Source organism: Scyliorhinus canicula, chromosome 1 (genome assembly GCF_902713615.1).
Source record: "Scyliorhinus canicula chromosome 1, sScyCan1.1, whole genome shotgun sequence".
Classification (NCBI taxonomy): domain Eukaryota; kingdom Metazoa; phylum Chordata; class Chondrichthyes; order Carcharhiniformes; family Scyliorhinidae; genus Scyliorhinus; species Scyliorhinus canicula.
The window spans coordinates 78,576,190-78,601,456 of NC_052146.1; the positions used below are offsets into that span (position 1 = coordinate 78,576,190).

General features: G+C 44.5%; 1 protein-coding gene across 1 annotated transcript in view; it reads right to left on the reverse strand.

The window, feature by feature from the left end:
* The window catches only part of crkl (v-crk avian sarcoma virus CT10 oncogene homolog-like), an 81,785-nt gene extending 66,909 nt beyond the window's left edge, over positions 1 to 14,876 (reverse strand). Inside the window, exon 1 of the mRNA XM_038793675.1 lies at positions 13,769 to 14,876. Within this exon, the coding sequence (XP_038649603.1) occupies positions 13,769 to 14,560 (792 nt within the window). The 5' untranslated portion in view covers positions 14,561 to 14,876. The remainder of the gene's footprint in view (positions 1 to 13,768) is intronic.
* Between the last annotated feature and the right edge of the window lie 10,391 nt (positions 14,877 to 25,267).

A 25,267-nucleotide genomic window follows, 5' to 3' on the forward strand; every position in this document is an offset into this window, starting at 1 on the left:
CTCTGCCCATTTAACCAGCCTGTCTATCTATTTATCAGTCTATTACTATCCTCAGAGTTCACAACACATCCAAGTTTTGTGTCATTCACACACTCTGGAATTGTGCCCTGCACATCCAAGTCCAGGTCATTAATATTGATTAACAAAGCAGTGGTCCTAATGTTATGGGCCAGGGTTTAGAGAACCCCAAAGTGTATCACGGAGTTCACCTGACCCACAACTTTTAGCAGATTGTGGTATGGGGAGCACACGGCTCACTCTACAGGTGTGGTACAGCAGAAATGGAGAAGTAGTTTTTAAAGCAAAACAATGTTTATTCTATGAACTCAAGTTAACCTTTTTAAAACATAGTGAACATCTTAGCAACCATTAATTCAAATACAACACTAAATAATCCTTTAAGCTTTCCTTTTAACATCAATAAGACTTAACACACCTTTTACCAGAAGCACATCAGGTTAAAGTCATTACTGTTATTAGTTTTAAATCACCAGGATCGATTTACAATCTTTAGATTAGAGAGAGATTCATACATCTTCTGGCTGACTGCAGCTATCCAGCTCTGAAAACGAAACTAAAACACACCCTGCAGCAAACAGCCTAAAACAAAGGTAAAAAAGCGGACACACAGCCCAGCTCCACCCACTCTGACATCACTGCAGTGGTAAACACCCATTTCTTAAATGTACTCTCACATGACACTAATGTCGACTTTGGAGGAACTACCTTGTATACCTTCCTCCAGTGAGAAAAGACTGCTCACTACTCGCGGTTTCCTATTCTTTGGCCAACCTCTTATCCATGCTGAAATTACCCTTCTATTCCAAGGGCTTCAATGCTGACAAGTGGCACTTTATTAAATGCCTTTCAGAAGTCCACATATCCATCAACACTCCATTACCTAATCAAAAGCCTCAAATCAAATTAGTTAAACACAATTGGCCTTAATAAATGCATTCTTGCTTTAGCTAATTAATCCACATTTGTCCTCTTTATTGTTACTTTTATCCGAGATCATTTCTAAAAGCTTTTCCACTAATGTTAAAATGACTGTCCTGTAACTGTTGGGTTTATCTTTACAACCTTTTTTCAAACAAGAGATGTAAACATTTACAATTCTCCAGCCCTCTGGCATCACCCCCATATCAAAGGTGGATTGGAAGATTATAGTCAGTCAAACCCCAATTTCCACATCGATTTCCTGAAGTATCTTCAGATGCAGTTGAAATAATCTTCGTGATTTAGCAATTTAGAAATTACTGCCAGGATTTCGAGTACCGGCGTAACCAATTTTTTTTAGCTCACCCTGTGTCCCAATTGTCCTCTCTTTCATTGTGACTGGCAGCATATCCTCCTTTGCGAAAAACATTTGCAAGTACTCATTAAGTACCACAATATACCTCCACTCACAAATACATATTTTGGTCCCTATCAATCCCCCTTCCTGCTTCTACTACTCTTTTACTATTTATATGCCTGTAGAGACATTTGGATTCCCTTTCGTTAGATGTCCTCTTCCCTCATCCAGTGAGCTCTGGTTTTGTTCGTCCTACCATTCCCCTCATGAGAATGTACCTTGATAACCCAAACCATCTCCTCTTCATAGGAAGCTGGTTATTCTGTTACAGTTCTGCCCGTCAATCAAAGAATGGTTACAGCACAGAACTTGATGCCAGAGAAAGATTAAATTTGAAATTGGCCTCCCCCAGTTAATTATTTTGAGATAAGGAGCAACACAGATAAAGTCAACTTCAGTGGGTCTCAACTCTAGCAAGATTGGCACAATATTTATCTGCCTCATGCTTGCAATGACATTACTTCCTTGAGCCTATGTCCCATTGAAGCGCTAAGTCAGGGGCAGTTTGTCAATCAATACAGGCACCATAGTTGCAAACTGTTGTTGTTGACATTAACCAGGAAGTGACATGGGATTCCCCAAATTTATTTCATACAAGACTACGGTAAAGGTGAATTTTCACCCCATGGTACAGAACTAGAGAGAATCACAGAAGCCAATAGTAAAAGGTTAGAATTCACTGTGGCATCAGGTTTTCTACTAGTGTAAGCTTGCCAAACCAAGGAACACAACACCTAATGCTGGTGCCTCCAGACCGAAGGAGACAAGAGAATACGCTAGCTACAGTTTACAAGTCAAACCACTATTCAGTAACTCAAGGTGTCTTATGTTTGTGGATATTGGAGGAGCCTAGGCTCGAGTCTGATGGCATGAAGCATACATGCTTGCAGCCTGCATTATCGGCTCAGAGGCACCGAGATGAAGTACTTGAGGAACTTCTAGAATAATAGAATCTACAGTGTAAAAGGAGGCCATTCGGCCCATCAGGTCTGCACCGGCTCTCAGAAAGAGCACCCTACTTAAGCCCACGCTTCCACCCTATCCCCGTAACCCCACCTAACCATTTTTTTTGGACGCTAAGGGCAATTTATCAAGGCCAATCAACTGAACCTGCACATCTGCGGATTGTGGTAGGAAACCCACGCACACACGGGGAGAACATGCAGACTCCACACAGATAATGATCCAAGCCGGCAATCGAACCTGGGACCATGGAGCTGTGAAGCAACTGTGCTAACCATTGTGCTACCGTGCTGCACTTATCTGTGATGTGGAGATGCCGGTGTTGGACTGGGGTGAGCACAGTAAGAAGTCTTACAACACCAGGTTAAAGTCCAACAGGTTTGTTTCAAACACGAGCTTTCGGAGCACGGCTCCTTCTTCAGGTTCAGGCTCCTTCTTCAGGCTCCTGAAGAAGGAGCCGTGCTCCGAAAGCTCGTGTTTGAAACAAACCTGTTGGACTTTAACCTGGTGTTGTAAGACTTCTTACTGCACTTATCTGTGGAATACTATTCCAGCATATCACCAACTTGAGAAATGGCAAAAATAGGAAAAATGTAATAAATTGTAAACGCCAATGGTAGAATAAATTTTATTACCTTTACTGATTGAACCATTTTTAAAACACTATTGTGCCCAAACTCAAAACTGGCTACTCTCCATCTGAGCTAGCAAAGATGTCTGAATTATAGAGTTAAATGTTATACTGTCTGAGACAGAAAACATCCAGAAACTTAGCCAAGTATTCATTGTTTGAGGAAGTATTTCATCAGCAATCTTCTGGCAACAAGACTCCCCCTCCCCCAAAATCCAAACAAACCCTTGTAACAGCTGCAGGGCTATAACAGCAATCACAGACCAGCATTGTTGTGTTGCTTATCCTTTCCCCCTGCTCAAGCTTTAAACAAATGAATAAATGGCTGGGTGCAAGCTGAATTCACCAGCTAAACGTCAGCCACACAAGGAAAGCCCAACAGGGTGGGAAACAGAATCCTGCCATAGCATGTTTTATACTTGCAGCAATCTAAACACATCTTGATGCCCAAACTAACCAACGAAACTTAATCTTTTATCAGGACGTGTCTGCTCTAAAGCTATACATCTGGGGCTTGTTGGAGAGAGGAGGGTAGAACAAAGAACAGAACTGCATGAACAAACATAGGCTCTCCAACAACCCCAGTTACTCATGTAACAGAACTTTACATTTGTTCCAGAGATGTGAGCATCACTGACCCAGCAGCCAACATTTTGTTGCCCACCCCAAGTGAGCCACTGTCGTAAACCACTGCTGTCACCCATCTAGTGCATTATTATTATTATTAGTGTAGGCAGACCCCCAGTGGTATTAAGAAGTTCCAGGATTTTGAGCCTGAGGTAGTGATGGAAGGCAATGTGGTTCCAAGTCAGGATGGGGGCATTGGCAGGGAATTTGCAGGTGGTGGTGTTCCTATCCCTTTGTCCTTCGGGGTGGTAGAGGTTGCAGGTTTGCAAGGTGCTACCCAAGGAGCCTTGGTGAGTTCCTGCAGTGCATCTTGTAATACACACGGCTGCCACTGTGTGTTAGGTGGTGGTGGATAGGGTGCTAATCAAGTGGACTGCTTTGTCTTGATTGTGTCGAGCTTCTTGGGTGTTATTGGAGCTGCACTGATCCAGGCACGTGCAGGGTATTACATCACACTCCTGGCTTGTGCATTGTAGATGATGGATAGACTTTGGGGAGTCAGGATCATGGTTCAGAAGATCAAGAAGCAAAATAGGTGTTGGTGGGGATTTCAATACCATGAATCAGAAGGTGCAGGTGGGAGTTGTTTATCGCCCCCTGAACAGTAGTTACCATTGAATAGAGCATTGAGCATTAAGCAAAATGCAAAGCTTGCAGATAAGTTTGTAGAATACTTTTGCAAGTTTCCTGGAACAACATGTTGTAAACCAACTAGGCACAGGTAATTAGCAATCTCTTTTGTAAAAAATTTAGAGTACCCAATAATCGTTTTCCAATTAAGAGGAAATTTAGCATGGCCAATCCACCTAACCTGCACATCTTTGGGTTGTGGGGGCAAAACCCACGCACAGATGGGGAGAATGTGCACGGACAATGACCCGGGGCCAGGATCGAACCGGGTCCTCGGCGTCGTAGGCAGCAATTCTAACCACTGCGCCACCCAAATGAGCAATCTCAGTAAAAAAATTGTTGGGAAAGAGTGCAATAATACCCTGAATTCCATATTAACTTTAAAAGCAACATATTCCAGTCCCAAACAAGGATCTTAAACAAAGCCGATTAGAGGTATGTGGGCAAAGCTGGTTGCAGTTGATTGGGTAAATAGACTAAAACAGTGGGAAACATTTAAAAAACGATTCAAAATATTCAACAAAAATAAATTTCACTGAAAAACAAAAGTTTTAGATTAAAAGAATAGTTTTAGATTGAAAGAAGCTTACAAGAAGCAATAGTAGTAAGCCCAAGGAATAGGAGTGTTTCAGAAACCAAAGGACGGCCAAGTTGATAAAAAGGGAAAAAATAGCCAGAAATTCACAGATTGTAACCTTTTGCAAGTATTCGAAAAGGAGTAGCAGCAGAGTAGCTCATTTAAACATTTGTACCTTAGAAGCAAAGACAGGCTAATAACAGTGAGGAACTTTCATTCCTGCTTTATAACTTCTAAATTACTGTTCCCAAATGAGTATCTGTATCTATGGGGTTATCCACTTGGGCTAGGCATTTAACATCAGCCAGAAAATTCTGAAATCCAAAAATGACTTGGTCCCAGTCATTCCGGACTGGAGGGATTACGGTGTATTAGAATGGATAGAGGATTGGAAAACAGACAAGAAAGAGTAGAATTTAATGGGGCATTCTGAAGTTGGCAGGCCGAGAGTAGTGGAATGCCACAAGGGTCAGCATTGGGTCCTCGACTATTTACAATCCATATTAATGACTTAGACAAAGAGGCTGGACAAAATGTAAAAACAGAAAATGCTGGAAAAACTCAGGTTAGGCAGAAACTGTGGAAAGTAAAGTTTACCTTTTAGATCGGTGACATTTCATCAGATCCTTTCAAGGAGTAATGTAGCCAAATTTGCTGACAATACAAAGCTAGGTGGAATTGTAAGCTGAGGACTCAGAGACTGTAAAGAGATATAGAGGGGTTAAATGAATGGGCTATAAGGTGGCCAACAGTATAAAGTGGGCAAGCATGTAGTTGTTCACTTTGCTCTGGAAGGAAGAGAAAGGCAAAGTATACATGTTCAGAGAAACTTGAGAGAGATCGCACAAGGACCAAATTAAGAATGCAGATTTGGCAAGCAACCAGGAAGGCAAATGGTATAATGGCCTTTCTTGCTATAGGATTAGGGTATAAGAATAAAGAAGCCTTGCTGCAATTCCATAGTGCTATGCTGAGAACTGGGTAAAGTTTGCAATTTTAGCCACCACATTTAAAGCAGGATTTATTTGCATTAGAGGCAGTACATTGAAGGTTCGCTAGTCCAAAGATATTGGGGTTATGTGGATTGACCATGCTAAAATTGCGCCTTAGATATCCAAAGATGTGCAGGGTAGGCGGGGTTGGACACGAAGGGTAATACAATATGGCCAATCCACCTAACCTGTTCATCTTTGGACTGTGGGAGGAAACCCATGCAGTCATGGGGAGAACGTGCAAACTCCACATAGATAGACCCCCAAGGCCAGAATTGAACCCGGCTCCCTAGCACTGCACTAGTGCTAACTATGGTGCAACCCCAAAACGATTGCTGAAGCTCCAAGAAAAACTCCACCCATTGCTGTAGACGAGGTGTCCTGAAAAATATATATCACATGCTCGATCATTAATTTCTTACACCTTCAATGCCAGCCCTCTAATCAGGAGAGGTAAATGCTTTCAACATACTGTTCTCCAGTTGCAGGAATTGCAGGAATAAAGAGACTCTTGGACCACTGACTCCTTTAGATAACTTTTCAAAATTCAATTTCTGCACCAGCCTCCCTTTGTAGGTCCAATCCTGAACCAACTCCACATTTTCCAAAAAGCCATCATATATATCCTGGTCATCTCACCAACCAGCTCCACAACCATCAGTCTTCTCAGTCTACAGTGCTTGTCCCAACACATTCAAATCAAAATCCTTGCCCTTGTCTACAAATCTTGCCATGGCCTTGACCTACTTCATCTCTTTACCTTGCTTGCACTGCTGCCTCGGTGTATACCATCCCCTCCACTGGCACAGCCCCCAGCCATTTCGATTTGGTCTTTTAAAACTTCCCAACCCCATTTCTTGGCTATAGCTTTCAGCCACCCATCAAAGCTTTCCTTCCTGGCAAGTCCATTTCCCCAGCCTTGGGATGAATCTTTAAAGACACCATATGAATGCACAATATTTCTTTATCTAATTATACTCCCTACATAAAACTAAAAATACTACAGTGTAGCACTACATCTTATTGAAATCTTGCACACAATTAGATACAGATTTCCATCACCTTAAATTTCAGGATGATCAATATGTCAAGCTTAATTGAAATACAAAGGAATAAAAAGGTCCTGTAGGGACAGCATGGTGGCACAGTGGTTAGCATTGCTGCCTCACGGCACCAAGGTCCCAGGTTTGATCCCGGCTCAGGGTCACTGTCCGTGTGGAGCTTGCACATTCTCCCCGTGTTTGCGTGGATTTTGCCCCCACAACCCAAAGATGTACAGGGTAGGTGGATTGGCCACACTAAATTACCCCTTAATTGGAAAAAAAAATGGAATTAGGTACTCTAAATTTAAGAAGGAAAAAAAAAAGTCCCGCAGATTTTTTAAAAAGCTTAAATGTATGTAAAAGTTAAAATATGGAATTGTGGGACAGTTCATTCTCTGGACTTTGATTTGAATGCAAACAAAACACTGGTATCCTGGTGAATGCAGTGAACCATGCCAGAATGAACTTGACATGGACAGTCAGATTACTGACGCCAGAATGGGGATTCAAATTTTTTAAATAGATCATACCCGATTTTATAACTTCTCCAATAGCCAAAATAATCGTCTAGTGATTCCACTGAAACCAGTTACATCCACAACTGAAGCCTTGCAGAGAGCTGCACAGTGGTTAGCACTGCTGCCTCACAGCACCAGTTCCAATTCCAGCCTTGGATGACTGTGTGAATCATAGAATTTACAGTGCAGAAGGTGGCCATTCGGTCTACACCGGCCCTTGAAAAGAGCACCCTACTTAAGCCCACGCGTCCACCCTATGCCCGTAATCCCACCTAATCTTTTTGGACACTAAGGGCAATTTAGCATGACCAATCCACCTAACCTGCACATCTTTGGACTGTGGGAAGAAACCAGAGCACATTGAGGAAACATACGCAGACACGGGGAGAACGTGCAGACTCCGCATAGTGACCCGAGCCGGGAATCGAACAGGAGACCCTGGAGCTGTGAAGCAACTGTGCTCACTACTGTGCGACTCACAATCCAAAAATATGTCGGTGGATTGATGGTACTCTTTGAGGGTCAGTGCAGGCTCGATGAGCCAAATGGCCTCCTTCTGCACAGTAGAGAATCTACAGTGCCAAACCCCCCCCCCAAACAACCTTTATGAATTAAGTCCACAATCTTCAGTACCTTATCCTTTGGCCTGCAAAGCTGCAGGGTACATACTCAAAATCATATTCTATTCTTCATTAATTGTGACTAACCCAAACATTCCAGTAGCTTCCACTTTCATGCTATCTAATTCTGTTTCATCAGTTAAATAGGAAGTTAGAATAGAGCCACCACAGGGAGAGAGAGAAAAGATAATTTACTGAACAAGAAAAATGCAAAAGAAACTACCAGATAAGGGAGGTCTTGCTCCTTAATCTTTATCATAGATGTTTAAAGCCATCATGACCCTTCTGAAGCTGAAGGCCAAATATCATATCTAAACTAACGTGTGGGCCGCACACAATTACACAGAACAAGATCCACAACTGCACTAAGAAGCCCAAACCTGTCAGTACACCATAGGACTCCACCTTTTTCCTCTTGTCACCGAATTTTCTTTCATCTAGTCAGACTGCACCCTTTCTCTCCTGCCCTTTGCCCACTTTCAAAGCCTGACTTTTATGCTTACTATCTTGCAACACCTTAGTCCATGTCTGTCTCCCTCTTTTCATTGGCTCTCTCAGTCTTGTCTTCTCACACCTTTGCTCCTATAAGTCCTCTACCCACCCCCCGATTTCACTTTTGTTGCCCGAGGGACCATTATTAACATCTAATGGGTTCCACGATGGTTGTTAAAAGTAATACGAAATAAGGTTGAATATTGGTCAATTGCACTCATATGTATATGTATTCCCGTACCAGCCTCCCCAGACAGGCGCGGAATGTGGCGACTAGGGGCTTTTTACAGTAACTTCATTGAAGCCTACTCGTGACAATAAGCGATTTTCATATAAAAAGTCAGCCAGCACTGGGGGAGATTGTGTTACGAGTACAGCAATGAACTTTATGGCGAGCAGTCTCTACCAAAGCATCCTCGTGCCAGTGTCTGCATAACGATCAGACTTAAGAATTTCTCTCCGCAGTGGTAGCAGATGATGGTTGCCTAAAAGGTCTGCTTGGAGACGAAGATGTACTCTCAGACAGGTTAGAATTGGAATTAATTTTTTTGAGAGAAGACTGTAATTGGAGGCTCTTTGAACAAAAATGACTGAAACCAGGTAGAAGATGGCAGGATATGATTCTCCACCACTGTATTGTGAAGCAGAACCGATTAGATACTAACAGCCTTGCCTACGTCTGTCTTTCACCACCCTTCGACTAGAAAAGAAACCACAATATCAGGAGTCTGGACATCTTGCAAGTGCTGCAGCCAGAGAAAATCCTAGTAAGCCAAACACAAGCTTAAGTAAGGACACAATATCCCACTGGCCTCCTCCAGCAAGCATTAATTATTTCCCCAGAATTAATAACTGTAATCAGAGAATTATTACGGTGCAAAAAGTAGACCATTCAACCGCATTAGGTTTGCACCGACTCCCCAAATCAGCATTTCACCTCGTGCCATTCTCCTGCTTTCTCACCATAACCCTGCATTCTCTATTTTCAAGTAATCATCTAGTTCCCTCTGGAAAATCTTGGTTGAACCTGCTTCCTCCACTCTCAGGCAATGCATTTCGAACCTTAACCACTTGCAGTGTGAAAATAAATTTGTTTACCAATTACTTTCCATTTGTGCACTCTCATCCTCTATCCTTTCACAGGTAGGAACAGTTTCTCCATCTCTCCTCAGCCCCCCCATGGCTTGGAATACATCAATCAAATCACCTCTCAGCCATCACTCCACGAAGAAAAGTCCCAACTTCTCCAATCTGTCCTCATAACTGAAGTTTCTCATCCCTGGAACCATCCCCGTAAACAACGGTTCAAAGTTCCATATTGTCCACCAAGTTTGAAACTATTCCTGTATCAAGGTCTACATTATGAAAGATATCTTGAAAAACAAGGGTGCCAATACCAACGTGAGGAACAGCACTACAAACCCTCTTCCAGCCCGAAAAACACCAGCAGATTGAACATAATTTTCCCTTTAGAAATCCATGCTGCCTCTCCTTAATTAACCCACATTTGTCCTTGTGACTATTAATTCTGTCCCGAACAAAAGTTCCTCGAAGTTCCCCCACCACTGAATGTAAACTAACTGGTAGGTATGTATTTACTGGGCTCCCCCAAAGAAGACGGAAAAATTATGGCCAGCACTTCTGCAATTTCCAGTCTCACTTCCCTCGGTATCTTTGGAGGCATCTGATCAGACTGCTTATCCAATACCACCTCTTCATCAATTTGAAACCTTTCTGATGATGGAATTTCCTCCTCTTTCACCGTGCCCTAAGTAGCATCTTATCATCTTTTGGTAAAGACAGATGCAAAGTATTAATTTAATCTCTCACCCAAGCTCTCTGCCTCCATTTGTGAATCCCCTTTTTCATCCCTAACCAGCCCTACTCCTTTTACCACCCTTTCACTATTTATGTGCCGACAGAAGTCTTTCAGGTTCCCTGTTTTGCTAGCTACCAGAGCGCTCTGGATTAGTTTGCCCTACCTTTCCCTTTGGAGGGAATAGACCTTCACTGTGCCTAAACCATCTGGTACTTTGACTCCAATTTATTCAGCCCAGATCGGTTCTTACCCCACTGAAGTTGACTTCTCCCCAGTCAATCATTACTACTCTGGAATGTTTTGTCCTTTTCCATTGTCATCCTAATCCTTGATACAATGATCACTGTCCCCTAACTTTCTTCAAATTACACTTCATCCACTTTGCTCATCTCATGCCCAAGAGTCAGGTCTAGCAATGCGTTCTTTCACATACTGGTGTAGATAATTCGCCTGACTACACTCAAGGACCTTTTATCACTCTCTGACCTTTAAACTACCACTATCCCAGTCTATATTCAGATAATTAAGTTCCAAGTGATTAAGTCACAATTCACAGAAGCTCAGAGCAATTTACAAAAATGTCAGCTAATTAAGAACATTTAATTCCTTTCTATTTCTGTTTCAACAATGACCCCCAAAAGGAGAAGAGGAAAAAATTGAAGAGGAAAGAGAATCTATCACCATGAAACACAAATTAATGATTTCAACTGATGATTCACCCCACCACCCCCATACAACGTGCGTGACAATCAACATTAAATGGCCATAATCAAAGCAAAAGCAACCAGGCTAACCAGAAATCCTTAGTACTACTTTGTAATTCTCGACAACTCTTTTTAAAAAGCCCGGTTATAACAATAATCCTTTTATTGTCACAAGTATGAAGTTACTGTGAAAAGCCCCATGTCGCCACATTCCGACGCCTGTTCGTGTACACTGAGGGAGAATTCAGAATTCTCAGCTGGGACAGGAATTGAACCCGCGCTGCTGGTCTGTTCTGCATCACAGACCAGCTGTCTAGCCCACTGAGCTAAACCGGTTAATTACACAATGGAAGAAAATACAGGCCTCTCAGTTTGAACTTTAATCAATCAAGTTGCCATGAACTGTTAAGGTGGTTGGAATCACAACTCTTTAACTTGCATTGAGTGTATTCATGGTAATTTGCCCATTGACATGGCATCAGCTTCATGACTTGGTTACAGTCCGAAATATCGATGAGTTGATGGCTGCCTGCGAGTTGCCAGATCCAAAATTCATCACAAGCTCAAAATCAATCTGACACAAGCAGCACAATATAAATGGAATTTATCCAGTTTAAAACATAGACAAACTGTACAACACATTTACTGGACACAAATGAATAGTGTCCAACTAGAACATGAAACTTGTAATATCAATTGGTCCTTTATTATAGCATATACGAACACTGTGGATGTACCTCTTTACTGTTCACAACAGGAAGAGCAGAAGGTCTGGTGGAACTTCCACACTGCCTGATTAACAGTCAATGAAATTGTGAAAATCTTGCTGCAATACCAACTTAAGAAAATACAATGCAAATTTAGGAAATGACAGAGCAGTTTCAATTGGGAGGCCTTTATTGGCTATCTTGACCACATTTGCTGAAGACCTCTAGCATGTTAGGAAAGCTCCAGCTAAAACTTTACACCATCCTCTCAAGATCTTTCACTGTCCTGTCTAGTTTCAAAAACACACACCTAGTTATCAAAGGGTGGTAATCATAAGATAGCAATGATAAACTTTCAGATTGCAATTGGCCTGTCTAAATAATTGTCTAAAGCCATCTGCACATCATGAATTCTCAGTTCTTCCCTCCATATCAATACTGTTCCACTCTTGGCAGAATCAGCAACATACATTTCTTACATGGGGCTCTTCAAAACGTGACATTTTCCAAAATCACCAACTTAATTAGAAACACTCAATCTGTATATATTGTGCACCTTCACGGGCCAAAACATTATCTGATGCTGTTAACTCAAAACTCCTTAGGCTCCCTTACAACAGAGTTATCAATGCATACATATTGCCCTCCCACTGACCATGCATTGTGATAAAGCAGGCCAATTCCACGTCATGCACTGGATAAAAGCAAATTACTGCAGATGCTGGAATCTGAAATGAAAGGGAAAATGCTGGAAAATCTCAGCAAGTCTGGCAGCATCTGTAGGGAGAGAAAAGAGCTAACGTTTCGAGTCCAATGACCCTTTATCAAAGCTGCATCACATGTCAAAGCCAAATAGCTTTGACAAAGGGTCATCGGACTCGAAACGTTAGCTCTTTTTTCTCCCTACAGATGCTGCCAGACTTGCTGAGATTTTCCAGCATTTTCCCTTTCGTTCCAGGTCATGCATCTCAATTGGTTTGTTGGTGACCAGCCATTGCAAACTTACACTTTTAAGCTCAACATTCAAACAGGCAACGTGTAAGTACAAAGTTACGGCTGATGAATAGACTGCAGATTTGAGGTTTCTGAAACAATGTATAAGACAAAACCATCTTTTAAAATAATCCTCTTAAAGTGGATCTCAGCAAGAGTCAAAGACAAAACTTGAACTTTTAAAACTTTAAGTATCACAGGATACAATCCTGACAAAGTTCTTTTCCTTAACCCTAGACTAAGTTCCTATACCTCAATCTAACTTGCATTTGGGTTTTTTATTCACCAATTAGGTTTAGATTTTAACGGCTTGGAAAAGATTAGTTTAAGAGCTGCTGCCTCACTGGTGGACCTTTAATCAAATTGTCCATCATTTGATATATGTCAATTAATAAGAACAGATTTTTGCCACGCTATCCATCCAGTCAAAAACTGAACCTTCCCTCACCAAAGACTGCCTTAGAGGCCTGACTCCTTCAGAACAGACTGTTTATGCCTCTAAAACTACAACTGGTAGGACCCTACTTTCTTCACTGATTTCAGCTATTATATGTGATTTGCTTTTTGGGCGATTCCATCTTTCTGTGACTGTGGTTACTGGTCTAGGAGCCACACCTGTCATGTTGATCTTTAAAAAAGATCACACTGCAAAGATGACCATCTAAGTATGCTGTGCCTCTGGAAGATTGACACAATATGTCCCATTCTTTCCCCCATTGCTTTGTTAAGTAAATGCAAAATACCCTTTGGAAAGTTACAATCGAATCCGTCGCCACCAGCTTGTCAAGGGAGTCGGTTCCGAATTGTAATTTGCAACAGATTGCCCCAAATCCGAGCCCTCTGGTCATCAACGCCCTGCCTGTGGACACATCACGCCCTGTCGACTCTTATAACTTCTGCTAAGTTTTCTCCAAAACCTTCTCTGCTGCAGAAACAATTTCCACTTCCACAGTCTCTCCACAGAACTGTCGCTTCTCTAGGAGTTATTTTTTTTAAACGGTAGAAATACTATCAAAATAAACCTCGGGCAAGACTTATTTATAACCAAGTTGGTTTATTTTAAACGTTTGCTGGGTGGCTGAATATAGCACCTACCTCCAAAGCCAGGGCCGTTTTGTCATAGGCACAGGGGACTCGCTTCTGGATGGCCTTGGCATAGACGGGTCCGTTCTGGGTGGTGGGCAGGGGGTTGGTACCGGTGGGCAGGGGGCTACTGGTCTGGGGCTGGGCATAAGCGTGCGCGGGCTCGGGGATGCCGTAGCTGCTGGAATTGCGGTAGCCGGGCGCCTGCTGCTGGGGCGACGACTTGACCACCACCTCGACATAGGGCACGGGGATCATGCCCAGCCGGCCGTCCTTGTTTCGGGCGCTCCACCACTGCTCCTCGGGCTTCTCCACGATCACCAGCAGCTCGCCCTTCTTGAAGGGCAGGTCCTCCACATCGTTGCCGGGGAAGTCGTACAGAGTCCTCACGTACTCAGCGCTCTCGTCGCCAGCCGAGCCCGGGGAGGAGCCGGGAGCCAGCAGCAGGGCCTGGCCCTTGCCCAGCGAGGCGGCGGTGGCAGCCGGACCGGCAGCTCGGGGGGCCGGCTCGATCAGGGTGGTGGTGTCCAGGTAGTGGATCTTGTAGAACTCCAGCAGGCCCGGCAGATTTTCAAAGTCCTGGTCGCCGATTTTGAATTTGCCGGGCAGGCTGTTGATGATGTAGTGAGACACCTTGGAGTTCTCCGACACGGACAGCACATAGTCCCCCGGGCAGGTGGTGCTGTCCCTCACCAGGAAAGTGCCGTGCCGCTGGCCCTGCAGCTTGGCCTGGGCTTCATGCCGGCTCAGCGGCCCAAAGTACCAGCTCGTCCGGTCGTGCGATTCGAACCTGGCAGCCGCCATGGTGACTCCCCACCCCCCTCCCGCCCACCCCCTGAATTAATCAAGCCCGAGGCCTAAACCCGAGGCCCCGGGACACACACAACAAACACAGCGCGGCGGCGCTTCCTTGCCCAGCGGGGCCCTGCCGCTTGCACTGCGGCTTGTTCTCCCGCTGCCTCTTCCTCACAGCCGCCTCCTCATGGCCGGGGTTAGGGTGGGGTCGGGACCGATTGTTGTGCGGTGGCGCCAGCTACTGTCTCCCGGTTCCCGCTCTCCCACCGCCCGCCTTCCGCTGGCCGCTGGGCAAAGATGGCGGCAGCGCTGGGCTTGGCCTTCGACCGGCGTCCTGACGTCAGGACGGTACGTCGATCGGCGTCGTGGAGTCAGGCAAGCACGTCGACGTGACGTTGCTGGACACGCCGTGCGTGGCCCTTTTGGCGGGAAGACTATAAACCTTCCTGGCCTGACTGGAGAAAGAGGATTATAACTGTCCAGGTTTTATTACAGTTTATCATTGGAGTTGCTTTATTTAAAATGAGTTATTTCTTAAGATATGGACATTGCTGACAAGACCCACATTTAATACAACTGAGTGATTTGTGGAGGGCAGTTAAGCATCATCTTTACTCGGCCAGAATTGAACCCCGGTCCCTATCACTGTGGGCCAGCAGTGCACTGTGCTGCCCATGGAGGCCAGACCAGGCAAGGGCAGCAGACTTCCCTCCCTAAAGGGCATTAGTGAACCCAATGGGAAACTTGATGATAGTTTATGGTAACCATTACTGAGATTAGTTTTATATTCCAGATTAAATCAACGGAATTTAAATTCCACCAGATGCAGTTGTGGGGTTTAAACCCATGTCCCCAGAGCATTAACCTAGGCTTCTAATTGCACTAATTCATAGAAGTCCATAGAATCCCTACAGTGCAGAGCCCGTCAAGTCTGCACTGACCCTCCAAAACAGGGTCCGCCTCCTCCGCATACCTCCGCAATGCTGGTTTACCAGCAAGCATTTGGACATTAAGGGGCAATTGAGCGTGGCCAATCCACCTAACCTGACATTACCACTATGTTACCATCTCCCCATAGTGGGAAATAATATTTATGGGTTGAGTGATTTTCACAGTGAATATTGAGTAAATTGGGTCTTATCCAATCCGGATTGTATTCCCATTAATTTAGGAGATTGAAATGTTTAAAATGGCAGAAGGTTGTGAATGGTAGATGGTATTGCACATGCTTCAACAACTCTACTCATCATTATATCATTTTATAATCAAATGTCATAGAAACATCAAAAGTTACAGCATGGGAGGATATCTTTCAGTCCACCACACTTGCACCAATTGACAAGGAGTCATCCATCCTAATCCTATTTTTTAGTTTCTGGTCTGTAGCCATGCAGGTTACGCCATTTCAAATGCATATTCAAATACTTTTCAAATGTTATGACGGATCCTGCCTTTATCACCCATTCAGGTAGCGAGTTCCAGATTCCCACCACCTTCTGGGAGGAAAGATTCTCCACTCTAAATCCCCTCTGAACCTCCTAGCTCTTACCCTAAATTTATACCACTGGTTATGGGGCATTCCTATCCACTCTCTGTAGACCCCTCGTAATTTTATACATTTCAATTACATCTCCCCTCAATCTCAACTGTTGCAAAGAAACAAACCCCAATCTATCCAACCTTTCTCTAGAATCAGGTCTGACAGCATCTGTGAAGATAGAAGGGAGCTAACATTTCGAGTCTGGATGACTCTTTGTCAAAGCTGGAGAGAAATAGGATGAGGTTTATACTGTTTGAAGGGGGTTGCAAGGAGCAGTGCGGTGGATAGAGAGCCAGTGATAGGTGGAAGTTGTCTAAGATGTGGACAGAAAGACAGGGAATGTAAATGGAGGTGATCAAGGTTAAGAAGGGTGCTGACAGTGGCACATTAAGAGATTAAAATGTGTTCATGTCAGAACAAAGGTAAGCAGTCTGTCAAAGGATGTGCGACAACGCAGAATCGCCGAGCAGAAACTGATAGCCAAGTTCCGCACACATGAGTACAGCCTCAACCGGGACCTTGGATTCATGTTCATTAGAATACCAGATGGGTAATCATTGCTATAGTCAAGTCTGGACATGATGACAAAGATTCATGGCTGAAGCAGAGGCAGATATGGGCAATGTTCCAAGGAGAACAGAGATTGACTCTTGTAATCGTGTGCACTAAAATATGCATTGTTAAAGAAACCAATCCGATCTGTGGAACATGAGAAACATTAACAGACTGCAATGAACTCTTAATTCAAGTTACCTGGTAACTTAGTTTATATATTCACAATATGTATTAATACTAATGATTTTGATGTGGGAACTAAATGATATAACTCCAAATTTGCAGATGACACAAAGGTAGATAGGAGGGTGAGCTGGGAGGAGGACGCAGAGATGCTTCAGTGTGATTTGGACAAGCTTAGTGAATGGACAAATCCATGGCAGAAGCAGTATAATGTGGTTACATGTGAGGTTATCCACTTTGGTAGCAAAAATAGGAAGGTAAATTATTATCTGGTGGGCTATGAATTGACAGAGGGGAATGTGCAGCAGGACGTGGGTGTCCTCATACACCAGTCGCTGAAGCTATGCGTGCAGGTTGGCGGGAAGTAAGAAGGCAAATTATATGTTGGCCTTCATGGAGAGAGGATTCGAACACAGGAGGAATGTCTTGATGCAATTATACAGGAGCTTGGTGAGACCATAAGACCATACCTGGAATATTATGTGCTGTTTGGGTCTCCTTATCAGAGGATGGAGTGCAGTGAAGGTTTACTAGGCTGATTCTTAAGATGGTGGGACAGACATATGAGGAGACATTGAGTCGGTTAGGATTATATTCACTGGAGTTCAGAAGAATGAAGGGGAATCTTATAGAAACATATTAAATCATAACCAGACTAGACCGGGTAGATGCAGGAAGGATGTTCCCAGTGGTGGGAGAGTCCAGAACTGTTGAGGATATGGGGTACACCATTTAGTACTGAGATGAGGAGAAATGTCTTCATCCAAAGAGTGGTGAGCCTGAGGAATTAGCTACCACATAAGTAATTAAGGCTAAAACATTATGTTTTCAAGAAGGAGTTAGGTGTGATTCTTGGGGTGAAAGGGATCAAAGGATATGGGGGTGAAAGGGATCAAATGATATGGGGGTAAGGTGAATACAGGCTACTGAGTTGGATGATCATAATGAATGGTGGGGCAGGTTTGAGGGGCTGAATGGCCTACTCTTGTTCCTATTTTCCAAGTTTCTATGTAAGATCTGTCTTGATCAATTCTTGAGTTGGCAAAGTTTTCATTAATTGCTTATGTTGATAAGTGGGGTATCAAGAAATAATATTTTCATTGTCGCTGAATTTTCCATTTTTTGCTAATTTGTCACCTCTAACCTTATTCGCTTCAGAATTCTGTGCCCAGAACTACATTAAGCTTTTCATTAGTGTTTAGATTAGAACATCAAAATAGTTGAAAGAGATGGAGGAGCAAATTTGTCGGCAAATGTGAGAACTCAGGCTAATGGTAATAGGGAACTAATTTAACCTTCAATTGCATATTTAGGGCAGCACGGTAGCATAGTGATGAGCACAATTGCTTCACAGCTCCAGGGTCCCAGGTTCGATTCCCAGCTTGGGTCATTGTCTGTGCAGAGTCTGCACGTTCTCTCGTGTGTGCGTGGGTTTCCTCCGGGTGCTCCGGTTTCCTCCCACAGTCCAAACATGTGCAGGTTAGGTGGATTGGCCTTGCTAAATTACCCTTTGTGTCCAAAATTGCCCTTAGTGTTGGGTGGGGTTACTGGGTTATGGGGTGAGGGTGTGGGCTTGGGTAGGGTGCTCTTTCAAAGAGCCAGTGCAGACTCGAAGGGCCGAATGGCCTCCTTCTGCACTGTAAATTCTATGATTGTACAATCTATGTCGCATTACATTCACCCCCCACCATCTGGCCTGGGCTCGCAAAATCCTACCAACTGTCCTGGCTTGAGACAATTCACACCTCTTTAACCTGTGATTATCCCTCTCTCCAGTTGCTCCGTCTGGACATGTAAAGACTTAATTAGTTGCAAAGACACGCATTCAAAGTATCGTTTTGCATCATTGACTTTGTCTATATATTTGTTCTGGAACCCACCTCTTCATTCACCTGAGGAAGGTGCTGTGCTCTGAAAGCTAGTGATTCAAAACAAACCTGTTGGACTTTGGACTTTAACCTGGTGTTGTAAGACTTCTTACTGTGCTCACCCCAGTCCAACGCCGGCATCTCCACATCAAAGAACAATTAAGAACAGGGAGCAGATGTCCCTAGTGGGATGGGGTGAGGGTGGGAGAAATGAAAATAAATTGATAGAAATAAAAATGGAGAAGACAGCACAGTGGCGCAGTGGTTAGAACTGCTGCCTCACGGCGCAGAGGACCCGGGTTTGATCCCGGTCTGGGTCACTGTCCTTGTGGAGTTTTCACATTCTCCTGTGTCTGCGTGGGTTTCACCCCCAGAACCCAAAAAGATACGCAGAGCAGATGAATTGGCCACGCTAAATTGCTCATTAATTGGAAAAAAATAATTGGGTACTCTAAATTTATAAAAAGGAATTTAAAAATGGGGTGAAGGTGGAAGAGAGAGTTCACAGCCTGAGGTTGTGAACCTAAAGTTAAGTCAGTCCAGTCCAGCTGTAACGTGCCTAACCGGAAAATGAGGTGCTGTTCCTCCAGTTTATGTTGGGCTTCACTGGAACATTTAGCAGGACCAGAACGGACATGTGGACATGAGAGCAGAGTTGAGATGGCAAGTGACAGGGAGGTCTTGGTCCTGCTTGTGGCCAGGCCCAAGGTGTTCTGCAAAGCGGTCACCCAGTCTACGTGAAATGCTGCCTCGCCTGAAAAGAGTGGACCGTTCCCACTGTAATCCTCCCTCAACCACACACACAAGCCAGACAAACACAGAAGGGTGGGAAGGAGTTAATAAAATTAGGATTAAGGTGAAAAGGTAAGAGGTCTTGCTTCAGATGATGAGTTCTTTGCAGCAGGCTTTCCTAACAGCACGCTGATTGTTCGAAGCCTCTGGTTTACAGCTGTTGATGGTCTCCGTGGCAGCGTCATTCATTCACTACAGTACTTACAGGCAGCAGGCTATCTTCTGGAGAGACACTTGAGTTTTTATTAAACTAGGCCTTCAATTAAGAGGTTCACATTCAGGCCTATTTCTTTCTTTGCCTCACATCAAACCCTGTTTCCAGCCCTTCTCTGCAATCCCAAAGGAACCATGCGCAGACTTACTGGAGAGAAGAGCTCTCATTCTGGACTTCTCGAGAAAGTTTGTCAGAGGAGAGCGGGTTGAAATTCCTCCATCCAGGCTTCAGAATCAAAGTAAAACTAACTCCAGCCTTGTGACACTGAGAAACATGTCAGTGAGGTCAGCAGCCACTCACCACTGATCACCAGGCCGGGCACAGCTTTCAGGCCGATTGATTGGCCACAGCCAAGTTAATCAAACCGAGTCACCACCGATCTCTCCTACTGCTGCAATCCTCTGCTCAAATTAAAGGCACCCACAAGCTGCTAGCCTTTGGTCACAGATCCATTATTCCTCCATGGATAAAAATGTAATAGCAAAAAGATAAGAAAGTGTCAATAAGAGAATAAACAGGAAACAAACAGGAGGGACCCTTACAACAAAAACCAATGATTCAAGCATAGTGCACCTGTGACAGGTAGGTCGATGAGGACCAGGTCAGGTAGGTCTTTCTCTTGTAACCACCATGCTAGATACCACCTTCAAATGATGGAGGTGGGACGGGGGCACATTGACGGTCAGGAACTTCTATGTAGGGCACAGACTGGCGACACAGGACAAACTGACGAGGAAGCGGAAACTAGCAAAAGGACAGGAAATGAGACACTTCCAAATAAAACACTTCCTCTGCAAAGAAACAGTAAAGTACCCCGAGCCCCAGAAACCACACTACTAGAGGACCTCACAGGCACAAGCAACATGTGGGAAAATATACGGACAGCTACTGGACAGAGCTCGAACACCACTGGACGAGACCAGACAAAAATGGGAGCATGAACTGGGGACAGAGGTACAGTGGGGACTCTGGAGCGAAGCACTGAGCAGGGCTAACTCCACCTCCTCCTGCACAAGGCTAAGCCTAATGCAGCTCAAAGTGGTGCACAGAGCGCACCTGACCAGAACCCGAATGAGCAGGTTCTTCCCGGAGGTGGAGGACAAATGTGAACTGTGCCGGGGGGCCCGGCCAACTACACCCACATGTTTTGGGCTTGTCCCAAACTTGATGGGTTCTGGACTGCCTTCTCTGAGGCAATGTCCAAGCTTGTGGGGGTGAGGGTGAAGGCATGCCCAATACGGTAGCATGGTGGTTAGCATAAATGCTTCACAGCTCCAGGGTCCCAGGTTCGATTCCTGGCTGGGTCACTGTCTGTGCGGAGTCTGCACGTCCTCCCCCCTGTGTGCGTGGGTTTCCTCCGGGTGCTCCGGTTTCCTCCCACGGTCCAAAGATGTGCGGGTTAGGTGGATTGGCCATGATAAATTGCCCGTAGTGTCCTAAAAAGTAAGGTTAAGGGGGGGGTTGTTGGGTTACGGGTATAGGGTGGATACGTGGGTTTGAGTAGGGTGATCATTGCTCGGCACAACATCGAGGGCCGGAGGGCCTGTTCTGTGCTGTACTGTTCTATGAAGTGGCAATCTTCGGGGTATCGGAGCAGCCAGAGCTACACATGTGGAAGGGGGCCAACGTCCTTGCTTTTGCTTCCCTAATTGCACGTCCGAGAATCCTGTTCGGCTGGTGATCGGCAGCACCACCCACAGCTGCAGACCGGCTCGCTGACCTCTCTGAATTTCTCTACCTTATGAAGATAAGTACGCCATCCGAGGGTCAGAGGAAGGCTTCCTGGATACTTGGGGGCAGTTCGTCGGCCTGTTCCAAAATCTGTTCGAGCCCAGCAACGAGGAGTAAGCTGAGAATAAAAAACCAAGATAGATGAAGAACCAAAGGACTGCGCAACCTGGGGGGAGGGGTGGCGGAAGGAAAGTGGGGACCCCCACCCTCTTTCTTGGAAAATAAAATAAAAACACAGCTGAAGCCAAAGGGGGAGGGAAATATAGACCGATCCAGAGGGCAGCGAGATGTCCATAAGGTCAGCTAAATGAAGAACAAAATAAACCTCTCTGCAATAAAATAAATTAGCGCGGGCAAGAAAAATGTAACATACATATATACAACTGTTTATAAATATGAGAAATGCCAATAAAAAGATTTTTTTTAAAACTATATTCAAGATCAATTTAATTAACTGAATTTAAATTCATCAGCTACAAAGGTGGACTTTGAACTTATGTCTCCAGATCATTATTCCAGGTCTCTGCATTATGCATACAGTAACATAACCAACATGTTACCATGCCTGAGTTGTTGGGATTAGACAAAGAAGTGTGGGAGGGGAGTCATGTGGAGCATAAACACTGACATGGAACCCTTGGGCTGAACAGGCCATTTCTGTAAATACTTTGGACCATTGTAATATTTTGTACGGTCCCCTTTTATGGATGTCAAGTTAATTGGGGCTTTTAGTTCCTTGTTTTTTGTGCCCTCCTCTCTGGAATAGCTAGTTCTGCCTTTCAAACCATGGAACACCATTCACTGAATGAATCTAATTCTGGAAGATCTGACCAACTTTATTTACTTTCTCTGTATCCACCACTTTTAAAACTCTAGAATACAGGTCAGCAGGTCCAGGGGAATTATCAACTTCTTCAGTAACAGTTGACAGATTTAGACTCTAGTTAAAGGATATGGGATCTCTGAGTGGTAAAGACTTGCCTTTTGAAATAATCTATGATATACCCCTCCCTGGGAAGTTTTGAATATTTTTGAAAGTCTGCTTGTGTGTTGTCAGCTTGATTCATTTGGGTCAATTCCTGATTTTGGATCCTGGTTCTGTGGAATCAACACCACTCCAGGGTTCATGGTTTCATAATGGGATTACATTGCACAGCTGAATAAACAAATAAACAAGCTCAATACAATTGTCTTTGAAATTGCCTGCCCAGATGTTCAGTGATCTGTTCACATTTTTCACAAAGGCTCAAAAGAGTTTTTTTAATCAAAGTTGTCTTATATCTTATTTAAGTTTCAAAAGGACTTTAAGTCAATATAAAAACTCAAAGCACAGTGTCCAGGTGACCCATGTAAATCAGATTCCCAATCCTATTGAATGCTTAAGAACACTTTATCCATTGGGTAAAATACTCTAATGCTTGTGCTCTAACACTTTGACAATGCTGGTCAATTCAATGGTCACCTTTAAAGGACAGAGGCCCACAATTGATCACTGCTTTGAAAACAAACTTACAAGATCATAAGAACTAGGAGCAGGAGTAGGCCATCTGGCCCCTCGAGCCTGCTCCGCCATTCAATTAGATCATGGCTGATCTTTTGTGGACTCAGCTCCACTTTCCGGCCCGAACACCATAACCCTTAACCCATAATCATATACTTTAAGATTTGAAGTTTGCAAGACCTTTTCAACTTGTCTGTCAAATGATCTTGATTTTACAGCAGACTTTCCTCAGGGTTCATAAATGGACTTACCTGGTGTGACTCCAACAGCATTCAGGAACCTACCTAACACCACAAAAATACCAATGTCAGGGCAAATTGCATTTGCAGCAGGCATGTAAATGGCCTTCCTGACATCACTTCATGTAAACATTGGGCTGCAACCCGCCATGTTTCCTGTCCCAGAGAAACTGGTATCCATCGGAAAAGCCATAGCTAGTATCAAATTGCAACCCGGCACGTCTCTAGTTTGGGTCTCCTGATGTGGGTATGCTCAGTGTCAGGAGGGAAACAGTCATTTCTTTGAGTTTCTACCAATAATATTGTGCTACTGTCACTCAAAAGCAATATAAGTGATGTGACAAAACAGCACAAGTGAGATGTTAACATGGGTTCTCTTCATGGATACCTTTATTTGTTTTACACTTTGAAAACACTGCCACTGAAACCCTTTTATGTTGTAATGTAATGGAGACTGGTACCTGTTCAGCACAGACTGTTAGGTCCGACTTAACATGTTTTTCTATCTGACCTGGAAACAGTTTATTACTTCTTTGTTTCATACAGGCCAGAAGACAGAGTCTCAGTGTCACCGCCCATAGATTTGGTCATTCGATTCGGATCGTTGGGGTCTTTTGTGACATTACAAATGTCAAGTTCACTTCTTTCGAGCACTGAGTCATACCAGTGACAGTTTGAGAGTCTGAGGGCAAAGGAGTTTTCGTACTTGTCGCACGTGCACCTGGTGTTCTCCTAGATTGATTTCTTTGTTTTAGACAAGGCATTGTTGACGGGGGTAGTTGGACCGGAGTATTCGGCAATTCTGGTCTCTGACCATGTGCTGCATTGGGTGGATTTGCGGGTGGTGCAGAGGGAGGCTCCGCGGCCGGAGTAGAGGTTGGATGTGGGGTTCCTGGTGGACAAGGAGTTCTGTGAGAGGGTGAGGGTGACCATCCAAAATTATGTGGAGCTGAATAATACAGGGGAGGTTACTGCCACCACAGTGTGGGAGGCACTGAAGGCAGTGGTAAGGGGGAATTTCTATCGATATGGGTGCACAGGGAGAAAGCGGACTGGGCGGAGAGGCTGAGGTTGGTGGAGGACATCCTGAGGGTGGACCAGAGATATTCAGTGGCACCTGAGGAGGTTTTATGAAAGGCAAAGCAGAGGTTCCAGATGGAGTTTGGTCTGATGTCCACTGGAAAGGCAGTGGGACAGTTGAGTAGAGCCAGAGATCAGAACTTCCCGCTTTTTGTTCTTAAGTCCTTTTTTAGGAAGGTGAATGGGTTGATTTTGAGGTTTGTGTGGGCGGGGAAGGCTCCACGGATGAGGAGGGTGTTCTTGGAGAGGGATCGACGATGGCGGTAAGGGGGGGTTGGCATTGCTGAGCTTAATGAATTACTACTGGGCAGCAAACATTGCAATGGTTAGGAAATGGGTGGTGGAGTAGAAGACCGTTTGGGTGCAGATGAGACGTACCAGCTACCAAAGGGGAATAGGTTCGGGTATCTGCAGGTTAGGGACCTTATTAGGAAGGAGATGCCGCCCTTTTGGGCGCTGCTGCCCCCAGTGCTGCAGGATACACTTCACTCCGAGGATGATATTGTGTAGGGGAGGGTTGCCGACGTGTATGGAGATCTGATGAAGAGGGAATGTGCTCCCATGGAGGAGGTCAGGCACAAGTGGGGGGGGGGGGGGAGCGTTGGGGGCTGGAGTGTGGAGGGAAGCCTTGTGGAGGATGAATGCGTTCTCGTCATGTGCTGGGTTAAGTCTCAGCCAATTTAAGGTGGTGCATGGGGCCCACTTGACAGTGCCCAGGATGAGTCAGTTCTTTCTGGGGTGGAGTGTAGGTGGTGTGCAAGGGCTGACCAACCATGTGAACATGTTTTGGGCGAGGTTGAGAGAGTTTTGGAAGGAATTTTCAACCATAATGTCAAAGATTCTGGAGGTAGAGGTCGCTCCGAGTCCGGAGGTGGTGATATTTGAAGTATCAAAGTTAAATTCATCATTCTTGGGAAGGAGGGGTTTACCTTGAGGTGGAAGCTGTTTAACGATTTCTTTAAAGACTATTGTGTTATCAGCAGGCGAGGGAGTGTGGGAGTTTACTTTTTGTT